Genomic DNA, 19373 nt, shown 5'->3' on the forward strand with positions numbered 1-19373 from the left:
CTCTTTTCCAAAGGATCAGAATTTAAAAGCTGCAGTCCCCTAGATTTGGTGTGACAGCAGGAGCAAGCAAGAGGACAGAAAATGTTGCTAAAAGCAAGTTCATTAATCATAAATAAACTACTTGGGAGATGCTTTTCCAAGGCAAAATCCATCCTGGGAATGGGAATGCAAACTGGATTTCCTGGGACAGACCCTAGGTGAGCCACTATGAACCTCAGTGGTTTCATTTCCATGTGGTTTTCAGCACATTGTTTTTAAAAGAGCATGAAAATAAACCTTTATTTCAGTTAACACCCACCAATATTAAAGATAAATGTTCACAGTTTTAGTTCTTGACACAAATGGACTGAAAGAGGTGAATTCACATCTGACAGAACAGCAGAAGGACCAATCTTAAATTACAAGCTGTGTTGAAAATCACTCTAGGTGCCATTTGGGAATGCTCTAGAGCAGGAAAAAGGAAAATCCAGCCAGCAAAATCACCTGGGTGGCAACTGGAACAGCAGTTTGGATCCAGCAGGGGCTGTGTTCCAGGGAAAGCTCTGCTCCACCTGTTTGGGTGTTATCAGGCTGTCCCCAAGGCTGGAAGGGCAGCACATCCCACCAGACAATGGGAGAAGGAACAGCTCTGCTCCTGCAACACTCAGAGCAGAGTCAGCAGAGGAGAACCAAGGGATTCTCCCACCCTCTGGTGGAAAACCTGCCTGGGGCTGGAGATCCAGGTGAGGGAACTGATCCATGGTACTCACAGTGGGTCCCAACTGGAGCTCTCGTGGAGAACAGCTCAGGAAAGGCAAAGGCAGCTGCTAACACCCCAGCTGAGCAGGCTGCTATTCCACATTCCAAGGTCTCCAACACTTCCTGCCTGTCCTGCACAGTTTTTACAAAAATAGGGGGTTACCTTTAGTTTTCTACCTACCTACAAAACTACCAACATGCTCTAATGGCCAAAGAGGAAAACATGAAATAAAATGGGAGAGTTGTTCCTATTCTCCTACCAAATGCTGATAAAACCCCCACAAAATCCCCTATTAGCCATTCACTCAACTCCTTTTGTGTATTTAAGGGATACACAGGGAAGAAATGGAACTGATGGTGGATTTCAAGGGGGGAGAAGGAATTTCTTACAATCATTCTCTGGAAAAACTTTCCTTGGTGATGTCCCAAGCAGATCCTGAGCACTGCACTGAGCCAGAGCTGCATTTGGATGGAGAGGTGAAGTGTTGAGGTTCTGGGGTGGATTTTTGGTGTCCCATGCACAGATTGCCATTGTTCAAGCCCAAAACCATGAGCCCCAACTCCCTCCTGAGCCAGCCCAGCTCCCTCCTGGGAACACCTGGAGCAGAGCTGGGAATGCCTCAGGTACTGCTGCACCTGGGTGCCAATCCCACAGCCCACCTGGGAGAGCCACAGCTGCCACTTTCCCCCCCACTCCCAGCTCCAACAATTCCCCCAATCTCATGGAATCCCAGCTCCAAGGACAGGAAATTCCCTCTATTTCAGGGTATCCCAGCTCCAATAACAGGAATTTCCCCAATCTCAGGGTATCCTCTCAAACAAAAAGCAAAGGTCATTAAAAAACTCTTTTTTTTTTTTTTTTTTTTTTTTGCCAAAAAAGCATCTTGTTCTGTTGAAGGGAAGGAAGAGGAAATAAAGGTCCAGAGGGGGAGTGCAAGGTGGGATACAGGAATTTTAAAAACCTGGTTTTCAGACCAGTTACCCATTGCTGGGTCCATACACAGGTATTGAATCATAAACCAATGTGCTTTGAATCTTGATTTCAAGTATCTACTTTCAATTTTCTAGAAAGATTTTGTGTAAACAAACTACCCAACAGAGATGAAAATATGACTGGTTTTCCATGTTGGAAGTGAAGCATTGAAAGTTAAGTACTCCAGGAGTTCATTCCATTCAGCACTAACAGCCTGCCAAATTAATGTTCCACAGATTCCATGGGCTGAGAAAAATCTGCCAAAGAGGAATTAAGGAAACTGAAGTAGTGTGTAATAATTAAAACCTAGTTTCGAGTTTGGGGTGGGGGGAAAGGGGAAAGTCTAAAATGCTGACTTTAAATTAAAAAAAAATGAACACAAATGAAGGGAAAGCTTTTAACTGGTACACACTGTTCACACCTATATTTCAAGTTTGGAAACGCATATTTTCAAGCAGCAATACAAAAAAGTATCCATGAAGAATGCATAATCTCTGAAAAAATTATGAAAACATCCCTGCTACCATTACATTTCTAAATACAAAACTTGACTACCATATTTTGTTGCTTCTGTGTAGCGAGAGAAGTTCATTTTCAAAACAGATAAAATTCAGTCTTTAGGTGTGAATGGTATGAATGACAGTCTCTTTTTTTTTTTTTTTTTTTTGTTTTGTTTTTTTCAATTTCTTAGTTGTTTTAGGATCCTTAAGCATGCAAGCCTCGGAGAGGAAGGCCCAACGAGGGCAGGGTTGGCTTTATGACATCCAGTTTAGGACAGAGCTGGGAAAGCCTCTGGGTCATCTACGTCAGGAGCAGAAGCACTTGACTGAAAGAGAAACATCACACAGTTATTGCCTGCAGGCAGAGGTGGCAGCACCTTGGGGATGGAGCAATCACTACAAAAACAACCCTTTTTTTATTTATTCCAAGTATTACAAAGCCTTCTATACTGTTTTTTTTTAATCCAAGCTATCTGGAGAGGAACTGTAGGCAAATGGATGTTTGCACATCATTATAACACAATTCTCTTTTTAAAGAGATCTTAGAATGGTCTGGGTTGGAAGGGACCTTAAAGACCATGGAATTCCAACCTCCTGCCATGGGTTGATCTTTCCCTGTGGACAATCCTTACTGAGGGACACAACTGAAAAGGCCCTTTCTGGAGCACAAATTAAGTTTTTCACGTTTAATTTTCCCCACTCAGAAACCAGGTGTTGATTAAAGTAATTTTTTGTGCCAAATTTTTAGCCCTAAAATTTCATGCATTAGCCAAGGATCTCCTCAGTAGTTTTCTGAAAGACTCTGCACCACATCTAAAAACCAGAGCAGAAATAAGGAATTTCATACTCTTGGTCTTTGGAGAAGAATAGGAAGATAGTGTAACTTTTTGTCATGGTATTAATTTATCAAGAAATATATTTAAAATGAGAGTTGCATCAACACCTGTAGCTGCAGAGTCTCTGCCTTGTCTAAGACTCCACAGGCCACAAACCAGAATTAAAAAGTAACTTAAGCCACAGGCTCAGCATGTCCAGTTGTTCAGCACACAAGAACAGGAACAGCCAAAAAAAGGAGGGGAGTTTTGGTCCCTGATCCCAGGGAATGCTCATGCAGAGCTCACCCACCTGGTTGGGCGTGTGGATCACATCAAACTCCTTGACCAACTGCAAGGAAACAAAAGCAACACAAAGTTAGGTGCAGGAAAGCCTGGAACTACTTTATGGCAGCATTCTTGAAGAGTATTAGTGAAACAACTCAGACCAAACCATCACTGCTTAATTTCAATTCCTTAAAATATTCTGATACTGTTGTCAGGAGAGAGCTTCCCAACTAATAAACTAAAATTTGTGAAGTCTGTGTCTGCCAGAAGGGACAAAACCAAGCAAATCTGTGTGAAGGAAACCACAGCACACAGACTGAGCCCATTTTCCAACCAGTAACAATTTGAGTGATGCCTTTAAGGCAAGTAAGTGATTCACAATAAATCAAATTGTCACTGTAGCTACACTGCAGTGCCTCAACTTCACATATTGTCTCCCAAACCCCAATGAGTATTTTTTCAGGGTATTTATTCCCCTCGTGCCTTAGCACCAAGGAAGGGAAAAACATCACTGGAGGTTAGAGAAAAACCAGGAAGAGCCCTGTTTCCAGCTGGGAAATGTGAATTCCTCAGGTTCAAGATGTGACATGCAGCTGTACAAGCAGTCCCTCACCCCCAGCAGGTCACAATGCACACAGAGTGTCCTGGCTGTGGCTGAAAATAACCAGCACTTGTGGCTCTGCTCGGGCACCACCTCAGGCAGCTCATGGTACATTCAGACCTGTCCATGCTGGAAAGCCGTTCCTCAGGTTCAGACACAAATCCACCCTCCCTTGTTTGTGTTTGGTGACAGCACTGCTCAAACCTTTTGCGCTAAGAGCCTGGTTTAAAATCAGCTTTGCACAGAAGGATTTTCACTTGGGTTTAAAACATGCTGCTGGCTGATAGAGCATTTTCCCCGGGGAAAAGGAAGATGGCAGCAGGATGGGGAAAAGGAGGATGCCAGTGGGACGGGAAGGGGGAAGACGCCAGCGGGACGGGAAGGGGGAAGGTGCCAGCGGGACGGGAAGGGGGAAGACGCCAGCGGGACGGGAAGGGGGAAGACGCCAGCGGGACGGGAAGGGGGAAGGTGCCAGCGGGACGGGAAGGGGGAAGGTGCCAGCGGGACGGGAAGGGGGAAGGCGCCAGCGGGACGGGAAGGGGGAAGGCGCCAGCGGGACGGGAAGGGGGAAGGCGCCAGCGGGACGGGAAGGTGCCAGGGGGACGGGGAGTGAGGGCCGTGTCCCGGGGTGGGCGCTGCTCACCTTGTCGGTCCTGCCCCCACGGCTGGCCCTGCCCCCGCGGCCCCGGCCGCCCCTGCCCCCTCTGCCGCCGCGCCCGGGGCGGCCCAGGTCTCCAAAGTTGATCTCCAGCTGGGATGTGATGTCGTTGGCCGGCTTGCGGAAGTGGTGATCCATGACCGAGTCCTCAGCGTGAGCCTGCAACCAGCACATCTCCATCAGCCAGGGAACAGCAGCAAATCCCCTCCTGGGCACTGCAGCTGGGCTCTGCCAGGCACAGCCCCTGCCCACACAGCCCCATCACCCACTCCCGGTTTTCCCCTTGGAATTTCTTAGCAACCGAAGTATTTTGCCTTTGCAAAATAATTCATGAGCTCACACAATCACTGAGGTTGGAAAAGTCCTCCAGGATTGAGTCCAACCTGTGCCCAATCCCCATTTTGTCACCAGCCCACATCCAGTCCTTCCCTGGACACACCCAGGGATGGGCACTCCAAACCTCCCTGGACAGCTCCTTCCAATGCCTGACCTTTCCTTTTCCAAGGAGAAATCCTTCCCAAAATTCCACCACAGCAACATGTCCTTAATCCCAGACCAGACTGACTATTACCAAGCCAGTACACAATCTCATGTTGTAGCAACTCCCATTTTGTGTCCTGGTTCCACCACTTCCTTCCATTCTTTTTCCACTCTTGGTCACCCACCCTGATTTTTCTCCCTGAGCATTTACACTTTTTTTATTTCAGCCCTTGATAAATATTTAAGGCTGGGGATCTGCTGAGAATCCCTCACTGCTCTGCACTCACTGTAACAGCAAATGAGGCACAGAAAGCTCAAATACAAGGAGCTGAGGGAGCTAAAACACAACCAGTCTCAGCAGTGACACTGGAAAATGTGGATCTCGGCACTTTTGCCAGGATATTCCCTTACTGGTTTGTTCCCAGTGCATTTGGTGGAAAGCTGAGCCTGGAGGAGCAAGAGATGCTCCCAGGAGTTACCCACAGCAGCAAACTTGGAAAATTTCAGTTACTCACTGAACCCACCAGGTGTTTTTAAAGCAGTTATTTCTCCTATTTTACACAAATAAAATTTCCACGTGCAAGGCAGTTTTTGGCATCCAGGATAATACAAAGAATGTAAAACCCTGCCTATCACAGCTCAGCCGTGGTGTTTTGCAAACTTGACAACATCCAACACGTTCCTCCCCTCCAAGCCCCAGCTCCTGGCACAGCACTCATCAATTCCCTGCTTTTCCTACACAAATGCCACGTGCAGGCTCAAGCTTCCCAACTCCAATTGACTCCTCTGCTGTAGTTACACAACACTCGGACTTTCAAAGGCAACACATTGTGCAATTAAGCCCTGTGATCTTTAATTACCATTTGTGGAGCCTTCACAAGGCTGCCAGGGGATGGAGAGGTCTGGAGCCAAAGCTGCTGCCAGGGATTCCATGGGTGCTTCCCAATATCTCATCTATCCCTGCCATTCCCCCTTGTCCTCTCCCTCCATCCCAATTTGATCCAAAATATCCCTTCCATGCTGCTTTATTTCCAACACATTCCACTGGGATGTATCCCACAGAACAGCTGGTCCCTACTTCACTACTCCTCATTTCATTTTTCCTTCCCCTGGAAATCTCTTTGCCTAACTTAGAAGTTTGTCTCAACAAAGGAAAGTATTCCACACCTCAGCCTGGCATGGCACTGCTCAAACCTAACACCACCACTGTAAAACACTACACCACCTTAGAGATGCTCCAAATTCCTTTCTTACTATTTCATTTTTTATCACTGCAGGGTACTGAGATTCTATTTCCAACTACTGCTAGCCATGTGGTAATTCCTTTTCCTGGGATTACAAGGAGTGGTGGGATCAGTGGATTTGTGCAGTATTTTTGTGCATTTCCATCCCCTATGCTGTTTTTATTTAAAAACAAATCACTAGTTTACTAAAAATCATTTTGATTTTGGTGTAACCACTGAACCAACCAATTGCAAATTCCCTACGTAACCTGATGATTCCTCTACATAAAGTAATTAAAGGTCACTTAAAACTCCAACAAAAGACTTGGCACATTGTCCTCAGCCTCTTCCATCACTGGGGTGATAAGTCAGACATCCTGAACAAGTTGCTTATCCTGAAAAATCTGGAGAAACATTAAATTTCTGATCACTTCTTGAAGGCAGTGCTGCCCTTAAGAGTCTTGGGGAAGGCTGTCAAAAATTAGGAACAAACTACCAAGAGAGCCAAAGCAGACAATGAGAGATGGAAAAACAGCAGCAACAAAAAAAAAAACCTCATGATAGAAGCTCTTATGGTAAGGTTTGAAACCAGCAGGATGAGGAGCAAGGGGACCAAAACCATGCTGGGTGCTGGGTGGTGCACAGTGAGACAACAGGCACGGACAGAAAAGCTCCATGATCAGTAACACTCTTTCTTTTGGGGAGTTTTCAATATCCAAACGCTCCCTGCCGAAGGGGCTGATGCTCACACCAGGCATCAGCAGTGACACAGAAAGGATCAGTACCTCATGTGAATCCAGCAGACTCCCCTGCATTTCTGTCATCGCCTTTGTCTGGTGACAGTTGTGTGTCCACGCCAAATGACAAAGGGAACAAAGGGAGAAAACAAAAGGGAGAAATGAGACTCAACTACATACAGGAACAACAGGTAATCAGGTCACAGGAGCTGCTGGTACAGATGGCACTGAGCACATGGAGCAGCACAGGGAGCAGCTGTGCACGCAGCCAGAGACAGCACGGGATGGAGGTGCCAAGGGTGGAGACAAGAGAAAGCTCAGATGGACACCAAAACAAGGCTCAGATGGATGGACACCAAAAACCAGCTCAGATGGACACCAAAAACCAGCTCAGACGGACACCAAAAACCAGCTCAGACGGATGGACATCAATAAAAAGCTCAGGAGGACACCAAAGAAAAAGCTCAGGTGGATGGAAACCAACAAAAAGCTCAGGTGGATGGACACCAGAAGGCTGCCCAGAAGCTGCAGGAAGGCCTGGCAGAGACCACACATGCAGGCTGGTCTCCAGCATGGCCACACGTCAGGCACAGAGATGGAAGAGCTGGGATGTTTGAATCACTGCTCATGGAAATCCTCCTGCAGAGTCCTCATTCAAGAGTCATTGCTCCCAACTCTGAGGAGATGAATCATTCTTTTCCAAAATACATTTCCTAATCTCCCAGTGCAAGCTCCTCTAAGGAAGGATTGGATTAGTGAGGAGGTTTGAAGAGGCACAGCAGGGACAGTGTTCTACTGGGTATCAGTTTTTCCAGGAGCCCTGGATTCCATTTTTGGGATGAATTTCAAGATCTGTCAACAATATAACTCATTCCTGGTTTTTTTTGGTAGGAACTGAAGACTCAAGGCACTAAATCAGCTGGAGAGAAAAAGAGGAACTCTGTGCTATGGCATAACCCTTGTCCTGGGAAGAGGCTCCTTGGAGCAGGGCTGCTGCTGGCCCTGGATGTCAGATTAAAGCAGCAAGAACCTGAGACAGAACTGAGTTAATTCTATCAGTACCTGCAGAGTAAAGGGGAACACAGGACAGACCTCAGGCAGGGCTGAGCGTTTCAGCCCTCAGCCAGGAGGAAAAGGAGGACAGCTCCTTCCCAAGGATGAGCAGCAGCAGATCCTCATTCTCCCTTTTCCTCAACTCCTGGGGCATCTCCAAGGAGTTTCCAAGCTACAGGAATGCAGGTGCTCATCACAACACCTCAGATTTCTGAGAGATTATTGGGGCACACAGGGTTTTTCAGCCATAAGAGTATAGACTTGGGGCTAAAACCAGAATTTACCTATAAACCAAATCACTTCCACACATCATCTCCTTCTTACCAATAAGAATCAGAGAAACCTTAATTTCTTGACTCCTAGGTGCATCCAAGAGAACAAAGAGAGGAAACAGGAGGTGATTGGTGGTTTTTTAAAACATGTTGCCTTCTAAAGCTGCTCACAAAGGAGCTGCAGTGGAAGCTTTCCTAAGGCCTGCATTATAGAGCTATTCTCCTATAATCCTGAGAGCAAATCCCCACACTGCTTCCCATGGGATCAGGGAACAATGAAGAAGGGAGATGGGGAGACACATCTGCTGGCTGGACAATAAAGCAGGCTAAAGGCAGCTCAATTTGAAGGCACATTTGTTAATACCTCACTTTCGTGCTTACGCAGCAAGAGGCTGTTACCTTCTTATGTGATGGTGCTAAAAATATCCAACTTGTTTATTTGAGAAGTTCACCTCTTAAATAGAACAATCTACTAATTATGTCAGGTCTTCATGGCAGTAATTTGATTATTCACAGTTTTTCTTCAGATTTTTTAATTGTTTTTTTTGCTTGGTTGTTTTGTTAGGTTGGTTGTTGTTTTTTGGTTTTTTTAAGTTAACTGATTCAGTTTTCAAACGGAAAATACAGTCTGGCTTTTTCTAGCCTCTAAATTTCTCACAAGTAGCATCACCTTTACTATCAAATAGGCTCATATATTAAAAAAAGTGCTCTCAAATGAGTAAATGTCAAATAAATCTGATTCAGAGAGACTGAGGGAATTTGAAGAACTCCAGGTTTAGTAAATCTTGGTAAAGCACATAAATACTTCTGTTTAACACATTCTTTCAGCACACAGCAGCATTAAATGTAACTCACATTCCCTTTTCTACCCGAGCCAGAGAAAGCAGCATTTAGTGAACACTTCAGAGGAGACAGAGCCATGCAATCACTCCAAGAACTGTCCCACACAGCAAGGGAACAGCCTGGTCTGTCACCAAGTCAGCCTCACTGGGAGCTCAACAGAGCAGAAATGGAACTTTCACTGAACTCTGAGCAGTGCCCCCCACCCTGTATTACATCCCAGCTCCCAGCAGAAAAATTGGCAAGGTGTGAAAAAGCAGGAGTACATTTTAGAGAGCAAACAGAGTATTACACACTATCCAGCCACTTCAAAGGACTCAGCACCATCAGTATACAAAGTTGCTGCCACCAATCTCTTAAGTGAGCTACTTAACATATTACAGAGTGCTAAAAACAAAGATTAGAACCAAAGATTAGCACAGCCCTGCATTACAAAACAAGAGCACTTCCCTCCCTGGTGCATCTCCCCTTGCCACTCTTGGAACAGAATAATGAACATTATGCAATGCCTGAAATGAGAAACTACAAGTTTAAAACAATTCTACAGCAGCTAAGCTGAGTGTCACTGGAGCACATAAATCATTCCAACTGCCTTCCCAAGAGCTTGTCTGTGTCACAGCACTAAGTGAGGAGACACCCACACCACCAATTTCAGATGCACAGTTGGGTTTAAGGTCTCTGAGGCATGACCAGTCTTCCTTCAAGCTGGCATCACTTAGCAGGCACCATGAACCTGTGTACTGCAGAGCAGATGATAAATAACACAAGCTGCCTTTTTTAGGAAGCAGACTTGACAACATTCCCCTAGAACTCTCACCAAGAGGCAATTCTTACAAAGCTAAGGGCACAGCTCAGCTCCTGAACCCAACCACAGTCAGAATGGCCACTTGTGCTACTGCAGCAGTTCAATGCTGCTACTTCCAACAACATGTCAGCATCTCCCAAAATGGAGCTTCCACTCCAAAAAATGCTCATCAACAGCAAAACCTTCACAAGGTGGAGGCTCAGAGTATGGAAAGGCACTTTACCTCCTCGCTCTTTGACTTGTGGAGGACAAATCCTTTTTTCCATTGCCCATCAGCTCCCTCGTTTGGTTTGCGGATGTTGAACTCGACTTTTGCACGATCCTTGCTTTGAATGGCTTTCCACTCATCCAGGGTCATCTCCTTGGGGCCTTCCTCCTTCACTTCCTCAACCTCGTTCTCCCTGTGGTCAATTCAGGCAGGTCATGGTCACAACTGAGCATTTACACTCCGGATACAATTCCAAACCCATTTGCTGGCTGGTACCAGGGTCTAAATTGAACTTTGCCAAGGATTTAGCAGTTAAGGGGTGAAAATATGAACACCTGCATCCATCACAGGAAAATTCATCTCCTTTAGAGGGAGTGCCAAAAAAATTACACTCAGCCACCTCTGAGCACAGCAAACTGTTAAAATTAAAATTGACCCATGCCATCAAATATCCACATTACTGTCAATTTTATTTCCAAATCTGAAAGCCCAGCTTCTAGCATGACTTGTTTGGAGCTCCTTCCCCCCTTTTTGAAATCCATCTTTATTCATAAACATTCAAGTCAAGGCAGTAAGAACTCATTCTTCCCACAGCTTTCAAGCTTTTTAGTATTTTAAAAACCAGAATTTAAGCAGCTTTGCTCCAGTTTGCTTCCTTTGTTGAATCAAAAACAAATATTCAAACAAATTCTACTTCCAGCTAATTTGAAAAAGTAACTGCACACACGTTATTTGTGAGATACAGCATATCTCCCTAGTGCCAAAGGCTATTTTTAAGTAAAACACACAACCACTGTGCTCAATAACAGATCATATTCCAGCTACTGGAAGCCTCTGGTCATTGTTCAGTGTGTTTATGCAACTGAATTTCTGATTTACAGGAAACCAATGCTGTGTATGTGCAGCAAAAAGATCATGCAAGCCTCAATTTCAAAGGTCTTCATTTGGCAGCCATTAATTTTGAACAATGCAAAGGTTTTATATCAAAATAACTGTATTTGAACTTTTTCTAACTGTGTAGGAGAGAATGATTTTCGACATGGGATGTAATCAGAATTTGCTTTGTTCGAGCCAAAGTTTGTTTTACTGCAGTAAAACATGCTACAGTTCTGCTGAAACACTGAGAGCAAAGATCCACATAACACCAGACAATTAAAAAGTTACCCATGTGGAGATGCTTTTTTTATATAGAGGAACTTTTCAGCAAGGCAACCAAGCCATGACAAACACCTTAGGAATCATCAGGAACAAGTACTTCAAAATTCTGTTCGCCAGTTTTTGAGTCCTCTACAAAGCCCACTCCTCATTAAAATACAACATTAGTCACACTAGGCTACCATAAAATTTTGTATTGTATTTTTACATCAACTCAGTATCAGTAAGGCTCCTTCTGCTTCTCTGGTTACTCTTTCATTCATGCAGTCCCTGGTTCCTCCTGTAACAGTGTCCAAGTGAGATGGGAAGAGACCCAGGTAACTTTGGAAACTGCCTGGACAATGAAAGATACAACTTTTCTCCTACAGCTCAGTCACACAGTCTCCAAGGCTGTTCAGGAAAATTGAGTTTAGAAAGTTGCCTTCCACTGGCATTTCTGTCCCATTTGCTTGGTGCTGCTACCTAGTCTGAGCACAGACACTTTTGGATTTGGAATCTGAAGCTGCAATCTCAAGATCCAGAGTCTATCAGAAATTATTATTAATAAATAAATAAATGTGAAAGAGCCTGCAGGACTCCAAGGAATGGTTAAAAGACAACAATTTTCAGACACAAGGTTTTTAGGGAGACTCATTCAGCAGCACTGTGGATGATCTACTGATAATGTGAGTTTGACCAAACAGATGTGGAATAAATAGCAGAGGTTAAAGGGAATGGAGCAGCACCTCTGAGGTAACCCAGGAGCCTGGAGAGAGTGGTACTCACTTGTTTTCAGAATCAGCAGGCGGATGCTCCTCTCCCTCCGGCGTTTCCTCAGTCACAGCTGACTGATCCAATTCACTGCAATTACATAACGGTGGGAGTTGGGCCTTTTTACAACTTCATCCCTCTTTAAAGCTACGTAAGATTAACAATCAAGATCTACTGTGGATTTACTGTTTCAGTAAGGATTGGTGCTCTCTCTAGCTTTTAAACTCTATGCTTTTCACTTAACTAATGGTTTTCCCCAATGCTTCCTACTACTCCTCCTGAAAGGCTCCCACTGTCCCTTCCAACACAAAATGGATTTGGGCATTCAAAATAGATCTCAATGGGACAGCTGAATTTTTGTATTACAAAATGTGCATTTATCCTGATCAAAATTTACTAAAAGTAGAACAGTTTCATTTTAACCAAGAATTGTTACCAAACCAGCACAAGACCTCCCAAACTTCCCCAAAACTCTGGCTGAACAGTGAAGCTATTCTTATGCTACAAGACATCGCTGGGGTTTTAAACTCTGCAGAAGCGTGGCAAAAACCATGGAGATCAAAGGCAAAAACGCAGCTAAATCTGGGTGTTCTGCAAGCCATAATTAGGGCTGATTAACATAGTGCTAATGGTTTTCTGAGCAGTGACAGTATACTAACGTTAGCTCGTCTTTGACGGTTCCCCAGTTGTGTGATCCGCTGCCACCGCGCTTGTCCTCGTGCTTTAGGCCGCTGAAATGTGAATGTGAAACAGAACTAACAAAACTGAGTTAACATTATAGTGTCCAGACACAGAAATTCAAAAGATCAATTTTAAACGGGGGGCAGGGAGGTAAAGGAGAGCCACGAGGGACAGGAAAAGGCAAAGACTCACGATCTATCGCTGCCACTGTGTCTGTCAAATTCCCGTTTGCCACGAGAGTCAAAGCCGTCGCCTCGGCCCATCCCGCGCCCGCGGCCACGGCCCCGGCCCAGGCCGCCACGTCCACGCATGGGCCGGTCCAGGATGGGTCTGCATGGAACACACACAGGTCAGGATCCACCCCAAAAACACACAGCGTCTCATGCTCTTGTCCTCTCTGAGGATTTTAATTACTTGGTTTTGCTTTGATTATTACTGTCTGGAAGCTGGGTCAAGTGATCGGCCTCCAAAAATGTACAGCGTGCTTCATGGTCCTTGTCATCCCTGAGAACTTTATCTACTTGTTTTTCCTTTGAGAATTTGTTTGTAGCTGGGTTCAGGCTCTAATTCCAGATAAGTCACTCCTCCATCCCTGGAAGTGTCCCAGGCCAGGTTGGAAGGGCTTGGAGTGACCTGGGATAGTGGAAGGTGCCCCTGCCCATGGTGTCCCTTTAAGGTCCCTTCCCACCCAAACCATTCTGCGGTTCCATGATTTTAGAATCTGGAAACAAATACTCAGGACTGTTGTTTGTTTGTGTCTTCTGGCATTAATTCCAAAATTTAATCTCTGTATTCTGTTACATAATTAACTGATGTTAAAATTTCAACTAAATTCACTTTTATCCAACTTACTTTTAAAAGGATTTTAACTTTGACAACTGAAACATTAATATTTGAACATTACTCAAATTCTGGCTGCCTCCAATACTCAAGACAGTTTAAATTTCACATAGATCTAAGATGGCTTCACCACTTCCAGGTCTGAAGCCCCTGCAGCCAGGGTGCAAACACCTACATGGACAAACTTTTGCTGGCTTTAAGTCAGCTGTGCAAATTAAAGCCACAGCTGTAACAGCAAACAAATCTCATCCTGCAGGAAACAGCTATGTTTGGGCTCCCTTCCTGAGCTATCTGCTGTAGATGTAGAGAAATATGGTGAATATCCTGATTTAAACCATAATTCAGTTACACCTATCACCCTGTTCATGCGTATCACTCCCAGCCTATAACTTAAGTTTGCAAACAAAACCATGGCAAAGGGAAGTGTTATCACTTGCATGGCAGGAATTCAATCTTGATTCAATCAGCTTCTTTACCTGAGCAGCAGAAGGCAGGACAGCCTGCCTGTCAGAGCTAGGAAAGCTGTTAATGAGCAAGACAAACTCTTACTTATCCACGGAGAACTCTCCTCCGTCGCCCTTCTCCTCGGCGGGTTTCTCGAAGCGGCGTTCGCGGGGAGGCCGTCGCTCGGGTCTCCTGTCGATGGGTTTGCCCTCGCCCTGCTGCTGCTGCTGCTGCTGCTGCTGGTCAGGCCTCCTGCCAATCCTCCTTATCCCTGCAACATCAGGCCACACACATCAACGGAATGTGCAGTGCTGGGGACAGATACCAGCCCCATTTGCCCGGGAAGAGAAGTTTTACTGCTGCATTAACTGAGCAGCCCCACTCCCACCTGACTCTTCTCAGTCCCTGTTTTACCCAGGATTTCAAACTGGGTTTGACTGAGAACTTAGGTAATCCCTAATGAAACAACAGGGTCAACTTTCAAACAAAGATGAAGGTAAGCAGGATTTTATTACTGTTTTTTTCCACTGAAAGGTGCTTTTCATGTAAAACAAGTGGGTTTCATTTGAAGAACAGCCAAACAAAGCGAGCATCACCTCACTGGCCCTAACACCAGTCAATGCTGTGCTCCCTAGGACAGTCATCCTGTGCTGCTCTAACAGCTGGACCCCATGGTCTTGGAGGTGCTTTCCAACCTGAATGATCCTGTGATTCTGTTCTTGGAAACTCTTCTGGGCAGCAGTGCCACCACCTGTCCTGGAGAGGTGTCACCTGCAGGTGCTGGTCAGTGACTAACCCAGCTCCTCACCCACATGGATCCTCCCAGCCCAACATTCCCTGACAAAGATTCTCCTTCTGGTGCACTCCTCAAAATAGCTGAGGATCCACAGTGCCACCGAGCTGCCCAGCCTTCTTCCTCCCTGCCTAGGCCTCCTAAAAGGGTTTTTATTGCAAATAAAAACCTCCCGTGGGCATTCTCTTCTCTACCAAGCCCTCTCAAAGATCTAACACAGTTTTCTTTTGCACTCATGTGAAAGGCCTTGTTTACTCTTCTTTAAAAGATGAGGACAAACACATTTCTTACACCGTTTTCTTGCCAAAGCCCCGGCTCCAAAATTAACAAACCAGCTTTTAAATTCAAAGCTGACTTTTAATTATTTTTTAAAGAATCGAGTTCCTGCCTAGCAAGCAATGTCAAATTTGGGTGGGGCCACAGAAGTTGCAGTTGTAACGATATCCAAGCCAACACGCCCAGATGAACAATGCCTCCCTCACCTTCCAAGCCGTGTTTAACATGAAGTTTGCATGGCACACGGAGCTCCCCAAGCATTCCCGACCCCCGGGGAAGCAAGGGGTTAAAGCCAGCGGGCTGCACTGGGAGAAGGGCTCTCCAGTGGGGACCGGCATTCCCCGGGAGCAGGAGAAGCAGGGAGAGGAGCAGGCATGCTGCAGAACTGGAATGGAACAGCCACGGCTTTTGAATTTTTCGAGTTCAACGCCCTGCGCTCAGAAAAACCCGGCTCCTGCTGAAGCCTAACCCAAAATACGAGTTATTTCTCAGCATCGCCAAGCTTTGAACTGCTAATTCAGCAGGCAAATCACTTGCAGCCTTATGGAGCAGTGGAATAGCTTAAAATACATTCGCACAGGAAACAAACCCTGGCATCGAGCACCTTTATGATGCCAGAACTGCAAAAACAGCCACGCACAAAAATAGACATTTTCAAACTCGACTTTGTTTACCACACTGCTACAACAGCAGCTCCGACTTTCTCTGTTTCACTACCACAACAAACCACGAAAATAGTTATTTTTCACATTGCTCTTGAAAACAAGCTGTGAAAATCGGAAGAGGGGCTGCTCAAAGCCCTCCTCCTGTGGTGCCGAGGACTCTGCCGTGTCCCAGGTGTACCTCGTGGGGCAATCCTGCACTCCGCTAAGGCTTCCAGAGGACACTGGCTTGGCGAACTGGGACTCCAGAAAAACCATTGCATCCCTCACACAGAAAACACTCCTAACCTTACTGAGCACCAGATCCACAAGGAAAGAGTATTTCTAACATCGCTTCTAAATTCGTCTTCTCACAAGGTGCTTTCGAATATTTACAACACCCACTTTCCAAAACGAACAACATAGTAGAATTATTTCTTTCTTTAACAGCATAAACCAGTGGAGAATCAGAACCACTTTGTAACATAAATGGGGAAGCACTAAGATGCTCTCACGTAGCATCGTGCTCTGTGAAAAGCTTGCTGAAATTGCACTTAACCTGTTATTTATTCCCTTGCTCCCACGTCACCTGCTGCCACCACGCTCCGATGGGGTTTTTTTCCAAGGATTCCTTGGAGCCCGAGCTGTGACCCACCTGCCGAGCGCTGGAGTCTGGGCGCGGTGGAGCCGCTGCCCGCACGGGACGCCATGTGCCCACATCCCTCCCTGTCCATGTGGGGCCCGGCCTCCCAGCTCCCAAAGCGTGTTCTTCAGGCTCTTTGTGCTTTAATTTCCTTTTCCCAAAGTTTTTCATGTAAGATGTCGTGAAAATTTAGAGAAACTAAGAACTCGTGCAAGTGATTATTTAAATATAGATGAAAACAAGAAGATGGCTATCAACGCTGTTCCCCTAGAAAATGACCCAAACGGATCTTGGGAAGCCCAGGAACTTCCAGATATCCCGTAAAATCCATCGGAGCCCATGAACCACGAGTGAAGTTCAGGATACAGGGGTGGAAGGGGGTTGGAGCAACCAGGCCTAGTGGAAGGTGTCCCTGCCCATGGCATGGGGTGAACGAGAAGGGCCTTTCCAACCCGAACCACTCCAGGATTCCATGTGCCGGTTTAAATGGGATATCGGAAAGGAATTCTTCCCTGGGAGGGTGGGCAGGCCCTGGTACAGGGTGCCCAGAGCAGCTGTGGCTGCCCCGGGATCCGTGGAAGCGCCCAAGGCCAGGCTGGACGCGGCTCGGAGCAGCCTGGGCCAGTGGAAGGTGCCCTGTGGCAGGGATGGACCGGGATGGCCTCTCACATCCCTTCCAACGCGAGCCACCCCGCGACTCCCCTCACGGCTGGCCTTTCCCATTCCGCGTTGCCCCTCTCCCTCCCGCGGGCACCGAGGCAGCCCCGGCCGCCCCGCACGCCCGACTCCATTTTGCGCGGGCCGAGCCGCGGGACACGTGGGGCCGGCCGAGCCCGGAGCCGCCGCCGCCGGCCCCGCGGGCGCCCCGGGCGGGCTCCCCGGGCGGGCTCCGCCATGCGCGGCCCCACGTGCGGCTCGGCCCTGCCCCGGCCCCCTCCGTGCGGCCCGGCCGACCCTCCCCGCCGACCCCCCGGCCCGCTCACCCTCCTTCCGCAGCGGCGCTCCGGGCTGGCCCCCGCCATCCTCCCGGCGGTCCCCGCCGGCGAAGGGCGGCAGCGGGTTCTTGCGCTCCTTCTGCGACTCCCTGCGCAGCTGCTTGGCCGCGCTGCCCGCGCCGCCGCCCGCCTGGCCTGCTCCGCCAGCCCCGCCAGAGGAGCCGCTCTGGGCGCCCGCCGGGCCGCGGGCCCCGCCGCCCGCTTGGCTCCCGCCGCCGCCGCCGCCGCTCTCCTTCCTCCGGCTCTCCGCCGCGCGCAACACCTCGAAGGGGTCGGACTCGTCATCGAAGAGCTGATCGAAGCGGTTGGTGACGACGCACCCGAAGCCCTCCTGCAGGTGTCCGGGCATGATGGGCCCCCGTCGGCGGGATCCTGCGCGGATGCTACCGGGCCCCCCGCGCCCTGCTCGCTGCCGCACAAGATGGCGGGCCCTGAGGAGATGCGCTTCTCTTCCGGCGCGGCCACATCCGGGCACCCCCACGGGGCGGGCGCTGCAGCGCCGCCAGCGGCCGCGCCGCGAACTGCGCGCGCATTGTGTGAGGCGGGCGCGGGGTTTCCCGCCGTGGGCTCTACCATCGGGGAGAACGGGGGGGAACGGGTCGACGGGGGAGGCGGCGGGGGCGCGGGGTGGGGCTCCGCCTCGCCCCGCGTCCCCCCCCGCCTCCCCCGTCGACCCCCGCGCCTCGCTCGCCGATGGTACCTCCCTCGTGAGGGGTCCCTCAGAAATAAAACCTAAATAAAGCGGAATTTAAAGATTTGGCGTTATTAACTAATAAAAGTTGATTTCCAGGCCTTGATCTGAAAGTTATGATAAGATTTGCCGCTTTCGTGGGCATTTCTGCTCGTCTAATTAGCGGACGAGGGTAGCAGGTAGTGTGAAGTGGAGGTGGTAGATGTTTGTGGTATTAATACATATTAGCTGTATTAATACATATTAATATATTACATATATTAATACATACATGTTATCAATATAGAAATATACAGTATAAATAAATACCGTGTATTTCTACATATAACAATATGTAATGTATAGTATATTATAGTATCTATGGTAATGTATCATATGTAATAACAATCCATAATGCATAATTCATAACATGCAATGCACACTTGATGTTAATATTAACATAATAACTATTTTATATTAATAGTAACATATCGATGTAATTATAGATCAGCATACCACTATTATAATATTGATATATTATAATATGTATATAGTAGTATCTGATTATAACCAAAAAGCATTATATCAAGAAATCAATATAAAACATAATATATAAAAAACCATAATAAAGAGGCACATATTTGACTTGTCCTTCAAAACACAATTTGATTGCTCACAGTTTATATCTCTAAGTCATCAGAACACTTTGGCGCTTTGTCATAAAATAAACTTTGTGCCTCAGCAAGGATGTTATTTCCAATATTTGCTTTGCCTGCTCCAAGAAGCTTGAAATAATTGCCTTAAAAATTAATTTAATTGCATTTGTTCGGTTATTGGATGTGTATTGCTCATAAATTCAAGACTCAACACTAACTGGTTTGGAAAACTGCAAAGTTTAGTTTCTTAAAATTGGCGTTTGGAAAATGCCAAAGCTTGGGGGTTTGAGTTCAATTTCTTCAGATAAATGAAAATTTTTTTTTGTTTCATGGATTGTTCTTCATTATATATTATGTATTATGTTTCCCTACAGTTCCTCAGCTCCCCGTGCTCACTTTTGGGGAGGTTTTTGAGGAATCTCCTCCTGCGGTGACTCTGAGGGGGATTGCAGCAGCTCCCCCCCTTCTGGGATATGAATAATCCCCATAAATTACACCCTAAGGACGGAACACGTTCTCCCAAAGCCTTTTAGGGATGAATCAGAGGGCACCACGCAGCACCTAATGGAAAGGACATTCCCAGGAAAAGCCTGGGCTCCCCATGAGGCACGTGGCACCACACGCACATTTTAGGGACAAAA

General features: G+C 46.9%; 1 protein-coding gene across 4 annotated transcripts; it reads right to left on the reverse strand.

The window, feature by feature from the left end:
- Nucleotides 1–2106: 2106 nt before the first annotated feature.
- SERBP1 (SERPINE1 mRNA binding protein 1) lies at nt 2107–17871 on the reverse strand. Of its 4 annotated transcripts, none has more exons than XM_059477875.1 (10): nt 17395–17871; nt 14164–14329; nt 12967–13104; nt 12753–12824; nt 12109–12183; nt 10204–10381; nt 7059–7106; nt 4556–4729; nt 3337–3375; nt 2107–2537 (listed from the first exon to the last, which is right to left on the reverse strand). In XM_059477875.1, the coding sequence occupies exons 1-10, from the start codon at nt 17753–17755 to the stop codon at nt 2481–2483; spliced, it is 1308 nt and encodes a 435-aa protein (XP_059333858.1). In that variant the 5' UTR covers nt 17756–17871; the 3' UTR covers nt 2107–2480. The 4 variants fall into 4 exon arrangements, with proteins under 4 accessions (XP_059333858.1, XP_059333857.1, XP_059333860.1 ...); XM_059477874.1 differs by having other exon boundaries at nt 12753–12848; XM_059477877.1 differs by lacking the exon at nt 7059–7106 and having other exon boundaries at nt 17395–17870.
- Nucleotides 17872–19373: the final 1502 nt, after the last annotated feature.

This window comes from Ammospiza nelsoni, chromosome 9, assembly GCF_027579445.1.
Source record: "Ammospiza nelsoni isolate bAmmNel1 chromosome 9, bAmmNel1.pri, whole genome shotgun sequence".
Lineage (NCBI taxonomy): Eukaryota > Metazoa > Chordata > Aves > Passeriformes > Passerellidae > Ammospiza > Ammospiza nelsoni.

Coding starts and splice junctions, on each gene's coding strand:
- SERBP1 (XM_059477874.1), bottom strand. CDS start 17,755: ATGCCCGGACACCTGCAGGAGGGCTTCGGGTGCGTCGTCACCAACCGC. Junction 13,105..14,163: donor GGAGAGTTCTCCGTGGATAA/GTAAGAGTTTGT, acceptor TGTTCCATGCAG/ACCCATCCTGGACCGGCCCA. Junction 4,730..7,058: donor GTCTGCTGGATTCACATGAG/GTACTGATCCTT, acceptor TGCTGGTTGCAG/GCTCACGCTGAGGACTCGGT.